At 41.1% G+C, this 17,769-nt stretch overlaps 2 protein-coding genes across 12 annotated transcripts in view; one reads left to right on the forward strand and one right to left on the reverse strand.

Moving 5' to 3' along the window:
- wdr17 (WD repeat domain 17) overlaps positions 1-17,769 on the forward strand; it is an 82,245-nt gene that overhangs the window by 55,645 nt on the left and 8,831 nt on the right. The gene's annotated exons all lie outside the window — the stretch shown is intronic.
- LOC307017095 (uncharacterized protein) lies at positions 9,529-16,683 on the reverse strand. 2 transcript variants are annotated; one of them, XM_079646559.1, is made up of 9 exons: positions 15,356-16,683; positions 14,567-14,686; positions 13,566-14,235; positions 12,528-12,945; positions 11,680-12,303; positions 11,286-11,556; positions 11,043-11,179; positions 10,713-10,916; positions 9,529-10,372 (listed from the first exon to the last, which is right to left on the reverse strand). In XM_079646559.1, exons 4-9 carry the CDS (start codon positions 12,942-12,944, stop codon positions 9,593-9,595), a joined length of 2,433 nt encoding a protein of 810 aa, XP_079502685.1. In that variant the 5' UTR covers position 12,945; positions 13,566-14,235; positions 14,567-14,686; positions 15,356-16,683; the 3' UTR covers positions 9,529-9,592. The 2 variants fall into 2 exon arrangements, with proteins under 2 accessions (XP_079502685.1, XP_079502686.1); XM_079646560.1 differs by lacking the exon at positions 12,528-12,945 and having other exon boundaries at positions 15,356-16,681.

The raw sequence follows: 17,769 nt of genomic DNA on the forward strand, positions 1-17,769 counted from the left end.
ACCTGAATATTGTACATAACATTAAAAAACAAAACAATATCTGCCGGACGTGTGAGGAACAGATGACAAATTAAGATCGACATTTAGTGCAGGTCAAATTAAATAAAACAGAATTTACCATTCAGTATTGCCGACTCGAGTCTCGCCGGCTGCGGAATCCGCTTCTCTTTCACAAGTTTCTGCCTCGTTGTTCGATTGCTGGGCAGGAGGCTTGTACTTATAAGGCAAGATGCCTTGAAGTGAAAGGCTAGCTGGTTCACTCTCTACTTCTGTAACTGAATCCAGATAACCCACCGAATCTGAGCTTGAATGATCGCTGTCGCTGTCGCTGTCTGAAGTTATCGCGTTGCTTGCGATTTGGACTGATTTGATCAAATGGCAATGTTAGCCACGTGTGACGTCACCGCTCGTTCGGGAGTGATCGGGGGCGTACTCGGCAAACTTCGGAACCAACATCGGTTTTTAACGTATATGTCATTTAATTATGACGAAACTTTAAACATTTTTATTTATTTTTATTCTGGTGATATCTAAACTACATGTTAAAAAACACCTGTGATAGATGCATTACATGGCCTTTAATCACATATAAATATTTGACCTAAGAACAGTGAGAAGATGTCAATAAAGTGTGCCGTCACACAGAGGTAATTTGAATTGCTTACCGAGGTCCAATGATCCCCAGTCAGGGCAACACATTCGGCTTTCTCCAATAAATTCTCTTTATCTTCCTTTTCATTGTCATAAAGCTGCTGGATTCTTTTTGTCACTGGCAGCTCATATGTTGTGTCAGACGATGAAATCTGTAGTACCTTTTGCAGCCCCTTATCTTCTACCACTCCAAGTGGTCTACAGTTGAGTGCAATCCAGTGAGCTGGTTCTTTTTCAGACGTGGACTTAGTTATCCTGGCCCTAGTGTGGGTTGGGTGTGGGTCATACTTGTCAACCCTCCCGATTTTCGCGGGAGACTCCCGATTTCATTGCCCTCTCCCGGGGTCAAATTTCTCCCGCATTTCTCCCGATTTCTGACAAAATCAGATTTACACACGACTGTTTCCACTCGGACTTTAATACAGCTACACCATTGTTTGGTTTCCATGGTAACACGTCTCTTTAGTAGCACGCGCAACTCAAAGTCTGAGAGGGTGAGGCAGATATTCACAGAAAACAGAACAAGAATCGACAACTACTCTGCTCTCTGCTCACTCCTTTCCTGTAAAATGCAGGTCCAGTCCACACATATGCTCCATCAAGGACGGTGCTACAGGCCGCAAGGCAGTGCACTTCAGGGTTCTTACACCTTTTCCAAAGTCAAATTCAAACACTTTTCAAGCATTTTCAAGGTGCATTTTCAAGCTTTTCAAGCAGCGTTCAGCTGTTGTAAATTACATATTTATATGCATACTCAAATGATTATTTCCCTACCTCACATTAAATCAGATGTTCTTTATGCTATAAACAACCAAATGTGTGTTTCGTAATAGCATTCTACATAAGGATGAAAAATTAAAGATAAGAAAACAAAGTTTAATATTGTAAAATGAGTGACCCATATCATATATAGTAGACTGGGCATCCCATATAACCTGGCTGAGCCAATATAAAACAATCAGCCAACTAACTTTTCAATAAATTCTTTATTAACATTTTTAACATTTTTGAGGTCCTTTTAGGGTGGCAGTAAACATACGGCTCTCCAAGGTTAGGACAAAACCATTGAAACACAAAGCTGATGTAAAAAAAAGCGTGTGCAGAGATCCTCTTTCTGTGTAAGAGTTTTGGAGGTTTCCAGGGAATCTTTTTCAGAATATGAAACTTTTATTGCCAAAATCTCCCGATAAATACATGTTTGAAGCTTGTAAAGGGAAGATGACAGCTCTCCCTCGCACTAATGCTTTTACGTAGCGATGCTCCCCCCTCCCTCCCAGTGACATTATGAATGTATGGCGTATAGTAATCATAGATAACACGGCAGGGTCCGTTACAGTTTGTTTTCATCTGATTTCAAATAAACAAAGTCTTGGCTTTCAGAATATTAAACTTGTTTCGGCAAATTCAGATGATAAATACAACTTTGAAGCTTGTAACGGCATAATTACAAGCGGAGAACGGAGTAACTTTACGTCAAAGCAGGCATAACAACAGCCGGTGTTTCTCGTGAGTTTTTTCCCCGGGAAACTAACACAATACACACAAACGCAAAAATACACAAACCAGGGATGCAAACACACGTGTGGTGAAAAAAGAGAGAACTATTCGAAGCAGAAAAAAAACAGCGTAATATACCATCTGACAAAGGCCTGCGCTATAATCAGGGGTGCACACAACTTTCTCAGTGAGGTACTCAGATGAGTACCTGGAGTCAGTGTTTGGTACTCCAACTTCCGGCTCCCCTCAAAGTTCCCATGAAGCCCTCTGTATCGCGAATGTCAACGGGGGGGGGGGGTAGTAGTAGAGTGCAGAGCTTCGTGACCACAGAGCGTGTGAACGTTGTGATCAGCTGTTTTAGCGCAGTGCTGCTGTACAGGCCGACGTTAACAGCAGCCCTGTCTGTGCACACGGAGACCAACTCCGTCGTCCGATGATCTAACCGCCTTCTGGAAAAGCTTCACATATACATCGGTACGCAAATGCGCTTTGTGACACAAGTGACGGTACGCTTTTCAGATTGTTGCCGCGCATGCGTACCTGCGTACCACTTATGTGCACCCCTGGCTATAATGCTTCAATTAACTGGCTATTCTTTATAATATACTCAGATCAATAGGAGACAGAGATGTTAAGTTATAAATCAAGGGTTTTTATTATTATTTACAGCAGGGGTGGGGAACCTTTTTCCTTTCAATTTTTACAACATCCTCCGGGGGCCGTACAAATGATTGAACTCAACCTCTGCTTAAAAAAACTAAAATCACAGCCCATTAATTTGGCCTTTCTTTCATGCTGTGCAAAGAAAAAGCTACCTCTTAATCCAGATATTTTACCATGACTCGCGCATGCACGCACGTGCATGGTTGTGGCAGAAAGATATGGACACAAGATGTGTGCAAATGTATTATGTATCCTATCCATGTGAACATGATTTAAGTGGGGGGGACTTTACCTCCTCTAGTGGGGTCCGGGGGCATGCTCCCCCAGGAAGATTTTTTTTTAAATATTGAAGTTAAAAGCATCAATCTGGTGCACTTTGAGAGCAACCTGAAGAGATCTATGGATACATCTCAACACCCATATGAAACAGAACTGTAAGCAGATTCTTCTTTTTGGATATTTTACAAATCACTCCCCTTTTAAACTCTATTCTTGTTATTTTTAACAACTTTTTTGTTACTGTCATATTGTATTTTATACCTGTTTTTCATTTAGACTCTAATGTCTCATTAATAACTATAATGATCATATCAAGGTGTGCCTTAACCTCACTGAGCTGAGGTTATTTGAGCCTCTCAGGAGAGAGCTCTCTTCCACCTGGTTGTAGAAAAGCTCTTTAAATTCGTTAGCATAGCTAGCTAAGATGCTAATAACAACAGATCGCCACTGTGCTTACAACTAAAGACAGCCACGCAAACACTGCGGTGTGTACGGCTCCTTATGGGTACAGCAATATTTGAAGAGCTGGAGCGGCGTTCCGGTGCTCTCCATCAGCACTTTAGTCTACACTCCTTTCCGACAAGACATATACCACGTGAAGACACGTTACGCTCGTGTTGTGTTCAAGGAACCTGCCCTTGGCCAGGAAAAACAGGCACTCGCTTGTTTAATTATTTTACGGTCTAGATTTCTTCTTCTTTTTTGAAGTGAAAAGTTGTCCGTTAGTCGGACTGACTGACGGACGGACGGACGGGCGGGCGGACGGACGGACCCCCCCCCCCAAAACGAAAACTCTTCGGTTCTCCGCGAATTACACAAGTCACCCAAATCAGCGTTAAAAAAGCGGGAGGTGCCGAAAAGCGACTAATTTGCATCACTGACAAACACACACACACACACACACACACACTCGCGAGCTTCCCCCAGACCAGTAATACAAACGAAAATATGTTTCCTCCGTTAGAAAGCTAGGAATATCCTCTTTCCAACAGTGTATAACTCAAAATGTGTCTTCGGGTCAATGTGACTGATTTCGATGGAGCAAGTTTAGGCACGAAAAATACTACCAGTAGAAATACATTGCTTTTATGTGCTTCATCCTCTGAAAACCACAGGATGGTGACTGTCGCACATACTGACATAGGTACGCTCCTTTTTATTATTGTCACCTGCATAAGCAATTATCCCACATCGAGTTCGCTAACGTTACTAGCTTAAACAAACGTAACATGCAACGTTAGCCTAATCCAAAATGCTCTACTATGGTTTACCTTTCATATGACTCGTCAGCGCAGACTCTCCCATCGCGAATAATTGAAATTCTTTGTGGCAAACTGTGCAGAAGGCGAATCGTTGGGTTGATCCTCGTTTTAGCCACAGCTTGTATTTCTTTTCGGATAGCCAACGCTCGTTAAAACAGCAACCTCCTGGCATACTGTCATTCTCTCGTTAGAATGCCCAGGTCACACAAAATAAAACACTTGCAGGTCGCGCGCATAGCGCGGGAAGGCCGAAGCGGAGCTGTTTTATGTAGAAGCGAAGCAACTAAGCTCGCTCCGACTTCTTTATTTTCTTTTAATCTAAAAAGCGAACTATTCAGTCAGACAGCAATTTATTGTAAAAGTAAAGCATTTACAATTTCAAGCACTTTATCTCAAATCCAAGCACCATTCCCAAAATTCAAGCACTTTTCAAGTCATGAAAACACCTCGTAAAAATTCAAGCATTTTCAAGGATTTCAAGCACCCGTACGAACCCTGGCACTTACAACTACAATAAGCATGTTAATGTTAATCTAACAGCTACGGCGATCCACTAGCACCCCCCCCCCCAATTTTGCATTTTGATATGCTCCCGATTTCTGAGGGCAAGTATGGTGTGGGTCCTTGTACTCGGAGTCGGGCTAACGTCCACGCTAGCTTCCACGCTAGCTGCTATATGTTTTGCATTGAGGTGATACTTGAGGCTTGATGTGCTGCGGTGATATGCAAATTCCTTTTTGCATAATTTGCATACAACCGTGCTCTTATCGACGCTTCCATCCGTCCGTTTTTTAAAACAAAATTTCCCATCCACGGGGCCAACCAAAGCGGTCTCATCAGCTTCTTCGTTCATGTTTGACTATTGTTCACTGTGGTTTGTTGTTGTTTGAAGTCATGAACGTTAGTTGGTGCTCCAGTATAATCGGTACGCCTGAAACTCATCCAGTGAGAAACGTTCCGCAGGGCAAAAATAAGTGCGATTAAAATGCGTTAATTTTTTTAACACGTTAATGTTTGTGTAATTAATTAATCTTAATTAACGCGTTAAAGTCCCGGCCCTACTTATAATCATATGGAAAGAGTAACGGCTTACATTGTTAATATAAGTATCATTTAAACATTTTTTTTTTTTAAATGTCTTGATTTAAAAACGTATGAAAAACATTTCAATGATTTATTAGGACTAAAACATGAATTAAAAATAAATATTAAATAATCTTTCTATTAAATATTTACTTTATCATCCAGTTACCATTGACCCCACAACAACAGGACCCCTGACATGTGTGTGTGAAACTACTCTGCTTAAGGTCCCCTGACTGGACCCCATTTAATCACAAAAACCTGACTGTGTTCAGCAGCACACATTCAGAGACACACTGATCTACAGAAAAGCCAATTGAACCATCAAATGCCAATACCAAACATCAATAAAGCAGGACATTTGTAAATACTGAATTATTAGGGAAATTAAGTCAAGGGAAAAATCCATTGAAGACATACCTGTGCGTCGGAGATTGAAGATCTCTGAGGAGCTGGCTCACTCGTACTGGGGAACTCAGCCCCAGAAGACTCGATGGCAGTAGCTTGCTCTCCAACCTGAAGAATAATTCAACATTATTATTTAGGGATGTCCCGATCACCTTTTTTTGCTCCCGATCCGATTCCGATCATTTGATTTTGACAATTTGCCGATACCGATTTTTCCCGATCCGATCTTTATGCAATGCATTAAGAGAAAAAAAAGCATTCAAGTTGTCCCTTAAGGTTATTTTTTTATTTAAATTGGATATTCTATCCAACATGGATATAGCTTCTATCTTTCACAGCAGCATTGGATCAGTTCAGTTGTGCAGCATTGGATCAAAACAAAATAAAGCTTATCAGTACTCGTTAGCTTACTGCTACAATTAGACACTGCGCCCTGCCCACCCTGTTGCCAGATTTGAGAGAAATAAGCAACCAGGTCTATGAAAACAAGCCCCAAAGAAGCAACACATACATGATGTTGTGTAATTTGAAACCAAAACTAAGGCCTCAGGATAACTTTAAGACTTGAACATGGTCATTTTTGTTTTGTAACATTGAATACAAAATTTTAAAAAAGTATTTATAAAAAAAATAAAATAAAAAATAAATCCCGATCCTCGATTTTTTTCCTCCCGATTCCGATCTTTTGAAAATCACGTGATCGGCTCCATTTGTTAATAGACATCTCTATTATTATTGATAAGACGGTGCATTTACCTGTACCAAAAATTAGAAAGGTAGAAACAACTGTTAGTATAAAATGCGAGGAAAGAGAATAACTCCTAATCTAATATTTACTAACACAGCCATAAGCAAATAAATCGTTCTCAAATCTACTTGAAATTTTGCAAATATATTTTTCAAACCTGTTTTCTCCAAGGCCAATCAGTTCCTCCGTAATCGTATATTATCTCTTCTCCAGGATTAATGTCTCGAAGAGCAAAGAGACAGAGGTGTGGCTTGTTCTCTGGCACGACCATCTTCATTTTGCAGTTTGGATGTTTGTGGTCATCATTGACTAATCTTCCTAGACTGGAATCTTCTTGTGCAGCATCAACACTTAAAGAGCAACTTGCAGGTTTTTGTTTTTACTACATTTATGCTTAACCTTGCCTGAAAATTACAATTAAAAATGTTAATGCAGGATTTGATATGTTTTACAAGACATAAGGGCAGGAATGCAGAGGAAAAGGAGCCGTTTTGAGCTCTGCTACTAAAAATTGCTTTTTTTTAACGTCATACGTCAAACGCGTCATATTACGTCACATGGGGGAGTCAACTTTCTCGGACTCGTTCTCTGCCCAATCCGCGGTAGTAGTTTGTAGTTGGTTTGAGCGGTTGTGATTTAGTGAGTTGGTATTTTTTCGGTAATTTTACATTGAATTTCACCATTTGTAATCATGGTGCAGTATTGTGTTTGTGCAGGTTGCACAAACTCCAGCCTGTCAGGACATCGAGTCCACAGTTTCCGTCATAGGAAAAGGACCGGAGCTAGCGTTCGTTCCTGGGTGCGTTGTGCATCCACCTCCCTGCAGCACATACTCTCCACAGCTTTATCAGGAAACCGTATTACATCTCTCTCCCCCCCCCTTCGCTGCTCTCTCTCCCCTCCGGTACACGGCACCGTAAGACGTAGTGTGGACGTTGCATTAGCAAACGCTGTGGTGGCTGTACTGCTCCAGCCGTCTCCTTTGTGTTTGTTTGTTTGTTTGTTTCCCCCTCTCTGTGTTGTTTGTGTGGGCGTGATGGCTGTCACTCCTGGCTCCCGGCTCAACTTCCATTCACCTGCTGCAATCAGCTGTGCACCCTCCCCGACTACACACCTACTTTCCATCAAGCCATTGACAACGGCATATCAACGGAGGCTCCAAAACCTTTCTCCGCCAGATCGTCAAGTATCAGCCGTATCTCGCGTCTCCCCTCCGGTACACAGCACCGTAGTGTTGAGTTGCATTAGGTAACGCGAGATACGGCTGATACTTGCGCATTAGTTTCTGTTATGGATCAGTATCAACAGTCCTGCCAGTAACGTTACTATATTATCAATACTACTTTAGTTATAGCCTGCAGTGTTTCCCCTATATACAAATAGTGGCGGCGCAGCACCGCTGCTGAAATATGCGCGCCGCTAGGTAGCCAGGTACCCCAAAAAAATAAATAAAAATAATAATAATAATAATAAGTGGCGACACTTTTTCATTTTTGATTGTTTGTTATGTGGATTTGTAGTATTTGTGTTACTGTATGTTCAATAAAGGTGTATTTTTGCTAAATGTTGAGACATTGCCACTGTATGTACTAGGCAGTAAAGTAAAGTCAATAAGTTTCTGTTTTTGTAGTGTATTTGCCTTTTGTAGAGATTTTCATTTATTCTTTACATATAAAATCTCACCTAGGGCAGCAAATTGGCTAGAACCGGCCTTGGTACTAGGCCTCAAGAGCCTTTCTTGTGCTGACACATAGAAACAAATTGGCGGGGCGCACACACTAAAAGATTCCACGCGGTCCGCGCTCACATTATGCTGGGCCCACGTGCCTTAGCACCGCTGCTATGACTCCATCTAGGGGACACACTGGCCTGGTATATGATTGCTAACTTTACAATGTTGTGATGTGACCGACGTTAGCTAACATTAACTGTAGCTAACGCTGGTCACTCACCAAGAGAGCTGCTCTGTTCTCCACTGGTTCTCCTCGCACCAAAGCTCCATTTCTCTCAGATGGCCGTTATTTTTTCTAATCCTTGGCTGCTCCTGGTCTATTGGACGCATTTCAGGCTCATAATTATAGTCATATGCATTCGAATATATATTTTCAACCTCTTCTGTGTCAAAACTAGCATTGTGATCCATGTTTATTCATACGTTAGACCGGCCGCTCTCCCCCTTGTTTCCCCCATGTTACGTCACACGCGGGAGGTCACGTGCGGAGGCTTTTTTATGCGGAAGTGAAAATGTCTTACTAAAACGACGCCAGATGTCACTGTAGTGTATATTTCTGTATATATTTTTGAAAATCTAGTGTATTCATCATTTTCCTACACATTTATTCACTGGTGTCTCTAACCTGCTCTTTAATACAGGGATGCAAACACAGGTATGGTGAAAAAAGAGAGAACTATTCGAAGCAGAAAAAAAACAGCGTAATATACCGTCTGACAAAGGCCTGTGCTATAATGCTTCAATTAACTGGCTATTCTTTATAATATACTCAGATCAGTAGGAGACAGAGATGTTAAGTTATAAATCAAGGGGTTTTACTATTATTATTTACAGGTAGATATTATCGAGGGCGTAACTTTGGTTTAAGAAGTGGGGGACACACAAAACAGGGGGTCCTCCGCAATGAAACATATCTATTATCATTATATACAATGAGAGTGCAAACTTATCTAGTATCCTATCCATATGAACCTGTTTATTTGTGGGGGGACCTCACCTCCTCTAGGGGGGTCCGGGGGCATGCTCCCCCGGGAAGATTTTTTTCTTTAAATTGAAGTTAAATGCATCAATCTGGTGCACTTTGAGGGCAAAATTAAGAGATGTATGGATACATCTCTCAACACTCATATAAAACAGAACTGTATAATGCTTCAATTAACTGGCTATTCTTTATAATATACTCAGATCAAGAGGAGACATAGATGTTAAGTTATAAATCAAGGGTTTTTATTATTATTATTTACAGGTAGATATTATACACTTTTGACTTTAAGGGTTTTTCTTCTTCTTCTTTGCTTGCACAAGTGTTTCTACTGCTTTACGTCTAGCAGCATTCCGTTGCTTAGCTGCATGTCTCAACCTTGCTTCTTTCTCCTCTTGCTGTGCTGTCCTCTTGCTCTCTTGGGAACTTGCACATGTTTTCTTGAAGCCATACTCCACCTGTCTCCTCCCTTTCTCCATAAGCCTCTCCTCTCTCTGTGCTTTATCCCTTCTTGCAGCAGACCTCATGTTGCGGCACAGTGTTCTGTCAACTGGTCCAAACTTTTCGTCTTCTCTCTTAAACATCATGGTGGCAGTCATGCCCCTAGACTTCATGGCATACTTTGCTGTCTGAATTGCATCGAGCGTGGCAATGTTCATTCTTGAGCTTTTAGGGTCAAGAATATCTCCCATTAAGTTAAATGAGGACTCCACCATGGGCCCATGGAAGATAGAAAGAGCACCTCTGATAACCCCACTGAGAGCTGGATATTTCCCTGTGCTCATAACATGAGCCCACCACATGACCATGTTGTCTCCCTCGTGATACTGTGCCAGTGTTAAGTCAACGTTGTATCTGATTATTTCCTGGGTGATGTCACTCTCTGGAGGAACTAGGTGTTGCAAGATTCTTGCCAGCTTCATCAGTTGAGTCCCTGCTTCTGAATGGCCCCTCACAACAGGATCAATAGAGGACAAGGCTTGTAGGGTCTTACTTTTAAGTGGCAATTTGACCTGCATGTACTTGCCACAAGTCACATATGCCTTGGTCACCTTTTCAAAGAAATCCTAACACAAATACAAAACAAAAACAAAAAACACTTTGATGAATATCCTAAGTTTCATGCAGCACAGTGCTACGTTTCTCAATACTAAAGCTATCAGTGAAATGATGGCCTGCACTAGTCAACATCAAGCAAAACAATGTTTAAATAAGGCATGCAACAATTATTCATACAAAAATGACTATGGTAAAACCCGAGATTTGGTGTAAGAATAATATTCAAATGTATGTGAAATAGTAAGAGGTGTGCTGCCTTTGGGTTAACCTGGCCTCTTTCCACCAGGACTCTTTTTTACTTTAATATAACATTACCTAAATACTAACTAATCTATTTCACACACTAACCGGGTGTTTTCGACGGGCTGCTTCCAGGTTTTCTGCCACTTTACCAATATAGGGCTGGGAATAAAGTGTCTGGTTGGCCAAGTCCAATTCTGTCAATGCTTTGGGCGAAATCTTCAGATGCTCTGGTTTGATAAAGCAAGCCAGGAAGTTGACAAACACTTGAAGCTGCTTGTCATGCAGCTTGTGGACCAAGGTTTGACTTTCCTTAAATGCACAGAAAGGGCACGTTTCAGTAAATACTGAACCATCTTTTGTTTATAAAATTGCAATATGCATGTTATTTCTATATGGTGTGTGTTATATACACTGTATATACAAAAAAACACTCACCTGGAAAACCATCACATACTCTTTTAGTATTGGCAGTACACTGAGGTACACACTGAGATGCAGGTCCACTTTTTGGATCTCAAACCAGATCTTCTTTACCACTCGGCTCTTCCTCTTCTTCCCCAATTCAGTCATACCTACCAAAAGAAAAACAAAGATAACACATTTTATTATAGTATTAATAACTTTCTCAGAAACAGGACATTCACAATTTGAGTTCCTTGTTTAAACTAATATACATACCTTTCTTACTGAGGTCTTGGTGCACAAATGTGATCCTTCGCTGTGCTTTCTCGCTGACATGGTAGTCTTCATATAGCTTCTGCAATGGATCCTGGTAGAGAGCTTTGTCCTCTTTCCCCATGAAACCATAGTACAGGACCTTGTACACAGGCAGCAGTCTTTTTGTTTGCATCCCAACGTCATACGCAGACAACCAACGGTGGGAGACAAACCTCCTGGGATTTGTAGCAGGTATGTCCATGTATTCAGCGATTTCTTTCAGGTACATGATCTGCAAATAAAGACATAAGTCATTTTACAAGACTAAGTGTCACACAACTCAAAACATTAGAGTAAACACGGGGACAAACTCAATCTATCACTTAAGCTAAAATCAAAATTGACATTCAGTTACCTGATCTGATGCCCACAGGTGGTCAGTATGGAGATCTGTAAACAGCTGCTCCAAGTAGTTCTCAAAGGGCTCTGCAAACTTCTTTGCAGCATTGTGCACATGGTGACATGAATCACCATCAACATCAAGAAGCGTTTTACAATGGTTCTGTCTAATTCTTGTCTCCAGTCCTGACTTGCTGCCTCGCATCACATTGCATGAGTCTAACATTATGCTGACCAGGTTTGACCAGGGAATATCTTTTTCCTTAAAGAAGTTGCAGATGAGCTCCTCCAAGCTGGCAGCATTGACTTTAACAACTTCCAGAGAACCCAAATGTTCCACCACAACATCCTTCAGCTCTTGGTCAAAGTAGCTCACAAGCATTGCAAGCACCTTTTTATTACTGCTAGATGTACTCTCATCTACATTAAGAGAAAAGGGATACTTCCTTAAGTTGGAGAGCGTTCTCTCAGAGAATGTGTGGCCCAGACCATGCACCATCTTGTAAGAGGCAGCGGTTCGTGACAGTTTCATCCTACTAAGTGCTATTTTGTCTGCAGCCAGTTGTTGACTCAGTTCAACTAGGACAGGTGCAGTTGAGAGAGGTAGGGAATGTTCAGCAATAACAGCCAGGACCATTGCCTAGAAAACAGATTAAAATATATGAGATTACTCATTTCAGGAAAACAAATCTAATTTAGCTACAACGAACCTTCCTACTGACAGCACCTTTAACTTAGCATTTGCTCTAAAACAAAAAGCTCCCCCAACATTGCACAAAAGCATTAGGACAGTTGTGTTGGCTTGGCTACTCTTCTCTCCACACACACACACACACACACACACACACACACACACACACATACCTCTGCATTGGATATGCGATCACACATAGGTACTGGTAGTGTAGGCGCTATCCTTTCCCTGATCTTGTCAGCTGCTGCTTTGGGGGTTGCTGGGAATGGGCTCTTTCTGAGGAGCTGTGCAACACTTTGTGTTTCTGTGATTGTGGTCACTTTATGTTTGTGAATTTCTGTCTGACAGTGTGCCAACAGGCCATGCACGCCCCTGCTGCCATAATTAATTTCTTTTGTGCACAGAGTGCATCTAGCACATCCTTTTTTGTCAACTTTTTTGAAAAAGTCTGACAGTGGGAATGTGTGTTTGACTGACTTCACCTCAATTGTGACATCTAGCTTTAGCCATGACCACTTCCAGCTGGATTTGCAACCTGCATCCAGCTTTTTCACAACAAGTGCATCACTTTCCTCAAGATCTTTCATTCTGAAAATGAATGCAAATTAGAGTTGGCACTAAGGTTAAGTGTCCCCATTATTAAACACTCATTAGACTCATGGCTAGGCCTCTAAATCTTATTCAATATCAGATATGGCTACTTCAATACCAAACTAGTAAACTACACAGCAGTCATGTGTTCATTTCCACAGTGCACAGGAAAAATATGACTAAGTATTAAGCTCATGTCGTTTATGTTGATCAGTTTGACAGAAATATAGTTCAAGTATAAAATTACCGCGTGCGTAATGCTAATTTATTTTAGCGCGTTGATCGCTCTTATATGTTATTATTGAGCTTACGGAGTATTTGCCAAATTAAAATTAAAAGGGTGTACACGTTTGGAATTGTACCTTAATAATTAATGGAGTCATTTGGAGTGAAATTGCCGATTTAATCGGAGGGCCGATCACCTTTAGGTACAAATAAAGCTTATATAGCCTACAATACATTACATTTCATTTAGCTGACGCAATACAATTAGCTGATGCAATACAATTGTATTATACAAAAAATACCATTTATATATAGTCTATGGTAAAAATACATAACATACATGCACTTTAGAGCTAATGATGTTATAACAGCCAACAGAAAAATGTACTTACATGCGGTGCTTGCGCAACTGACTGGTGCAGAAGTGCGAGTCATTTGCGCATGACTGATGTGCAACAACATGTGACTCCTGTTTGTCTTCTGTTGGTTGCTTGTTAGCAAGCAGACCCTTCACGCGATAGCAGAGCGAACAGGTACAGGAGGCGTAGAGCGAGGGATCATTTGTCCACTAGTCATGCTCGCGGATGGATACAAAAATATACTTTGGCGGCCGTTAATAGGCTATACGTGGGCGGCCCGCCCAAGTAAAGTCTATGTTTTGAAGAGAGAAGTTGTCCGTCAGTCCATGAGTCAGACCCCCCCCCCCCCCCCCAAACAAAAACTCTTCGGTTCTCCACGAATTACACAAGTCACCCAAATCAGCGTTAAAAAAGCGGGAGGCGCCGAAAAGCGACTAATTTGCATGTATGTTAATAAATAAAAATAAACCATGTTTTATGTTCATGAAATAACAACTTGCAACTCAATTTCAAATATGTAAAATTGTATTTAGGACTTACCACCATCTTCTTTCTTGCCAGTAGAAGTCAAACATAAAGACAGCACAGCTGACATGATATATCCTCCTCCTCCTTTGAGATTCTTCAGAATGTATTAATTCCCCTCTGTACTCCACCACAAAGTCTCCTTTTTGGAAATGAGAAGTGGCAAAGACCCCTCGACCTATCCCAATTACAGGTTATTATTAAAATGATTAAATGGACGGTTATTCATCTTCTTGCCATGGTTTTTTATTCAAATCCACCAAAACTAGTTTTATAGTAATAATAGTTATTAGCTCTGGTTTGATTTATACATTATCCTGGCACACTAGACCAGGCAAACAATTCAGCTTTCCCATCAGGCCCTTCAATACAAAATCTATCAATAGTATGAGGATGCAATTAATGCAACAGTACTTTAATCAATTAACTCTAAGTACTAGTAAGGTTGTAGGATCTGATACAACTTTGAACATAAAAACACAAATTGTACTGATGACAAAAAGAAATACCTTTAAAACAGTTGATGTACATCACTTCCAATTTTGCAGTCCTGTCAACTGCCTTGCTCGCATGTTCGATCGCATCTGTGAGGGGGGCTTTCCTGCGTCTCAGTCCCACCATTTTGTATCCTATAATCAAAAACAATGAAGCATTAATGTGACCAGACACCACCATAATTATTGCAATTCATTAAAAATACTTTAAGTATTAGACAACTACATCTAGTTGATATATTGAAGTAGGGCTGCTCGATTATGGCAAAAATCATAATCTCGATTATTTGGGTCAATAATTGATATCACGATTATTAAAAACGATTATCCATTTACTTTGAAAACATCAATTTATTGGAGAAAGAAAAATGTTAACAGTATGTTTTTAACAGTTGATTACCCTGAACTGTGATTACAATTCAACTGAAAAACCAATACAAAAATAATTTAAAATTTGAAAAAAAATAATCGTTTTATTTCGATTACCTTGTTTTCGTAATCGTTGCAAGCCATAATCGTAATTGCGATTAAAATACGATTAATTGAGCAGCCCTAGGTTGAAGCAGACAAAGCAGGTGTTTCAATGCTAGCTACGTTAGCTAGCCTGCTAATATGACGTAGCAATCTCTCCAAAGTGAAATTATTAATATACAAAACCTGTTGCTATAACTGTTTTTTACTGAGTTACTTCATGTTGATTGCTACATTTTAAAGCGTGCAAACACAGTTTCATAGTCTGAATGTAAGCTACCTGGTTAATGTTCAGTAAAATATGTGCATTTTAAATGTATAGTCATAATTTACCTTTCCATTTGCTACAATCCCACTGCCAGTGAAGTGCAAAAAGAAATCCACGTGGTTCTCTCCATTCTCTCCTCATATGGAGCGCTTGTTTTAAACAGTCAACACATCCTGTAAGGGTGGTCATGCTATCACAATGAGAATTCCTCTCTCCGCCCACCAGGAATGTCCCAATATCTAAATCAAGGTGACCCAATCTGACCATTAAAACAAGGCTATTTATTAACCATTTCATGCATGAATTATGAAAACCTCAGTCAGGATTTTTTTAACCAAGTGTTATTATTGCTCTTGGGGCATGAAAAACAAGATTTGAACTTTAGTTTTTTTTAATATAGTTTTTTCAAATAGATTTTCAGGTGGACAGTATGCGTTTAGGGTTTGAACTGAAGAGATGTACATTTTGAAAAAATGATAAATAAAGATTGGAAACTTAAAATTACATTATAATAAAATAAGTATATGGATTTACGGCCCAAAAAGATATTGCAGATGAAGTATTTTCAAGAATAACCAGGGCCAGGGGCCAATTTGAGGCCCCACGCACAGTTATTTGATGAGTGCTAGTGGAGCCTCGCAGCGGCAAAACCGTGCCGCGCCACCCTAATTGCGCCACATAAGCGCATAGGTGCGCCTCAGATGAGGTCCCCCTCAGCAAGGTCTGGCCCCCTCCACAAGGTGAGGCCCCACACAGTCTGCATGATCTGCCTGTAGGGAGTGACGGCCCTGGGAACAACAGCAGCAGTACAAGTACGAGTTGTAGTCTCGTAGTGGTGGTTAATCATGATTTCCTGCAAACATAAAATCAATACTTTGATAATTTATGAATTATGTGATTCCTTAGTTGTTACTTGATGTCACCACATTTTTTATACCTGCAGGGGACGCTTTCCATAAAAGGATTGGCAAGATATAGATGGCTGACCTGGTCCATGTGGCTTTCTGTCATCCATCTTGGTTTAGAGACATGTATCATGCACTTACACTGACTTGGCACTGAGTAGCAGTGTATGGGATGATGCAATAGGGTCCTATCATGTAGTGGCTGATGGTGCAACTATGCAAAAAGAAACAATGCATATACAATGTGCGAAGATGGCTTCGTCACTGTGGACTGACAGCTTCGGGCTTTGTATATTGCACATGTGTTTTATTTTGAAAAGTGTTCCCTTTCCCCATGTCTGTTGCTGTTGATTGTGTGCACCTGGTGCCCTGTGTTGTCTCCTCCCCCCTCACCTGTGTCTTGTTGGGTTAATTAGTGTGGGTATTTAGGCTCTGTGTTTCCTGTTTTGTTGGGTGGTGTGTGAGATCCGTGTGGCTGCTGACTGTGTTCAGGGAGAACAGCGAGATTGAGGCTGTGAGTCATGGGTCTATGATTTTAATAAATGCCCACACCGGGTTATATTTGGGACGTTCTGACTCTGCCTCCTTGCTTGGTCGGGCCGCTCAACGGTCAGCTTCACATACAAGAAAACACCTTTTTGATTAGCTGTCCACTTTAGTGACCTCTATGCATGAAAGGGTTAAGAACATTTAGATTTGTAATATTTGTTATATATATACGCACAGGGATGCAAACTCATCAGGTATGAAAAAGGTGACAAGTGCAATATCTGAGTACTCTTTTACTCAAGCACAAGATCTGAGCACTCTTACCCCCAGTTTCCACCGGGTCCGTCTGCGCCGCGCTGCGCCGTGTTACGGCTGCGCCGCGGCGGTCATAAGGATCGCGGCCACTCTAGTCAATGGGTGCTATTCCACCACACGCGCCGCGTAACGGCTCAGACGCGTCCCAGAGGTGGCTCGGCGCAGCGCTTCTCTAAAATTAGGATGAATCCTATTTTTGCCGCGGCACAGCCGTAAAGTCGGGCAGGCAGCCCCCCCTCGTAGGAAGTGGAAAGGTGAGCATCCGGGCCAGGCCCATCCCCCACATATACTAATTTAGCAGACCCCCCCCTCCTTCATCACAACACCCAGGGCCGGCCCTAGACTTTTGGGGGCCCTAAGCAAGATTTTGTTTGGGGCCCCCCTCACTCTAGCGCGTTCTCACTACACACAACACGGAACCAACTTTTGTCTTATGATGTTAGTATGAGCACACATATTGTACAAATAAGCATGTAAACACTAAAGTGGGACCTGAGAAGAGCAGCACAGTCTTTAAATTGACTACAAATAACTACCTAGGCTATAACTAATGACTATATAAACTCAGTGAACAGAAATATAGAAACTCCTCAGTCCTCAGTGACATATGTTTTGTTGTTGTGGCTCTGAGTCTGTACTCCAGCACATTAGATTTGAAATGAAACAAGGACTATGAGGTTAAAGTGCATACTGTGACCAAGTATTAAATATGACTACTTTGTTGAAGTGTATGTTAATTTGTCCAATATTACATTTGATCCCACATTTTA

Source organism: Notothenia rossii (assembly GCF_949606895.1).
Source record: "Notothenia rossii genome assembly, chromosome: 1".
Lineage (NCBI taxonomy): Eukaryota > Metazoa > Chordata > Actinopteri > Perciformes > Nototheniidae > Notothenia > Notothenia rossii.